The sequence below is a fragment of the Penaeus monodon genome, chromosome 22, assembly GCF_015228065.2.
Source record: "Penaeus monodon isolate SGIC_2016 chromosome 22, NSTDA_Pmon_1, whole genome shotgun sequence".
Lineage (NCBI taxonomy): Eukaryota > Metazoa > Arthropoda > Malacostraca > Decapoda > Penaeidae > Penaeus > Penaeus monodon.
In genome coordinates, this window is record NC_051407.1 from 1,504,227 (window position 1) to 1,505,983 (window position 1,757).

The 1,757-nt window shown below is 38.4% G+C and overlaps 1 protein-coding gene across 1 annotated transcript in view; it reads left to right on the forward strand.

Annotated features, from left to right (window-relative positions):
* LOC119586811 (regulation of nuclear pre-mRNA domain-containing protein 1B-like) overlaps positions 1–1,757 on the forward strand; it is a 14,880-nt gene extending 13,123 nt beyond the window's left edge. The window contains exons 5-7 of the mRNA XM_037935536.1: positions 101–200; positions 306–481; positions 1,589–1,757. Coding sequence (XP_037791464.1) covers positions 101–200; positions 306–481; positions 1,589–1,735 — 423 coding nt within the window. The 3' untranslated portion in view covers positions 1,736–1,757. The remainder of the gene's footprint in view (positions 1–100; positions 201–305; positions 482–1,588) is intronic.

A 1,757-nucleotide genomic window follows, 5' to 3' on the forward strand; every position in this document is an offset into this window, starting at 1 on the left:
GCATGTATTCTTTTGAGTTAAGGGTTTGTGTTTTATTGTTTTATTGGTATGCAAATTGCTATATGTAATTATGCCATTTCAAATGCCTCTCATCCCTTAGGAGCTTGAGAGTGCTGCCACCTCAGATGCAGTTGTGAGGGAGAAGATTGCTAATCTCCCTGCAGAAGTCTCTGATGTAAACCTACTTAACAAACTACAAGGTGAGCATGGAATATGTTCTCAGGAGTTCCTAGTTTTGCTCAGTATATTCTCTGCTACTTCTCATTGGCACTGCTGTGGATAAACATGCTATTCCCTCTCCGCAGATCTGGCTGCAGGTCGTGCACTCTGCCAGAAAGTTGAGGAAGCACTTTCCATGTTAGAGGCCTACAATAAGAGACTTGCAGAAGAGATGGAAGCTCGCAAGGCTGTGGCCCGCATGCTTCACGACTACATTGCATACCAGAAGGACCTCCTCGCACAAGCAGAAGAAACACTAGAAGTGAGAATCAAGTCTCTTTCTTAGTTGTGTTAATGTGGGCCAGTGGATGTTGGATTGTACTTCTCTGTTCATATTTATAGAACTTTGATTTGTACCATTTCTTTACAATTTTTGAATGATAGCCTGTATCATAATTTTGAAGAGAAGTAGGGTAATAGATATAAAGAAAATCAGGGATAATGCTATTCAAGAGGCTATCCCTGCCCTCCTTATCAATAGATTATTGTCATATTTGGCCAGAATATTAGGAGATAGTTATAGTTTTATACAGCATAAGCCGATTTTGAATAATGACTGGCCAATTTGGTGCGTATCTATTTTAATCCCTGGTCCAATATGTACACCAACCCTGCAAAATGGGTACTCTCACACTAATGTTTCCCAAAATAATAATGCTCGATTGGTCTTCTTTACACATACTAGACTTCCCTCATTACTTTACTGATTGATCTATGTATAAATGAAAGTCAGTAATTTTTAATGGCTATGTGTAGAACAAGGTAATGAAAAAGTAGCAGTGAGATTTGTTGTCTGTTTTGCCTAGAAATTACGATGTTCAATTTTGTATAGTGGTAGAAGTAGTTGAAAGGAAGTGCAATCAGTATTATAATTCTATTCAAACACATCACATCAAGGAAAATGATAGTGAAATAAATTTTTTAAATAAACCCTCTGTAGACCTAAAGATACTGGTCCATGGTAACAAACAAAGTGACTCTCTTTGATAATAATATCTTTGGTTACATAAAATGTACTTTCCCTAGCACAACCTAAGGACTGCTAGCCTGTCATTTGAGAAGAAAATATATGACTGACTTGATATCAGATGGAAAACAAAGCCATAACCTGACTCCAGAACTTACCACGTGGCATGTCCAGTAGACCTAGTTCATTGCAGCTTGAATGCTTTCTTTGGAATATTTCATTTTACATTTTTTTCCTGTTTCTAAGCAGATCTAATGCATATTTCTAGCACTCCCCAAGCCCAAGTCAACCTGCAGACTGAAATAAATCGAATAAAGAGTAAAGTAACTGCATCACTAAAAGTAAAAGTTGAAAACCTTAACTTTTTTGTAAGGGAATATAATTTTTTTTCTCTCTTTCCAGGAACATCGTCAGAAGCAAGGGAAGGTAAAGAAGGTGAGAGAGGAGCTAAGAGCGCACCTTCAGAACCTTCCAGATATCTCAAAACTGCCAAATATTAGAACGGGGGGGCTGGCTCCTCTGCCTTCCGCGGGCGACCTCTTCACATGATCTCGTGGACTGTAGGGTTATA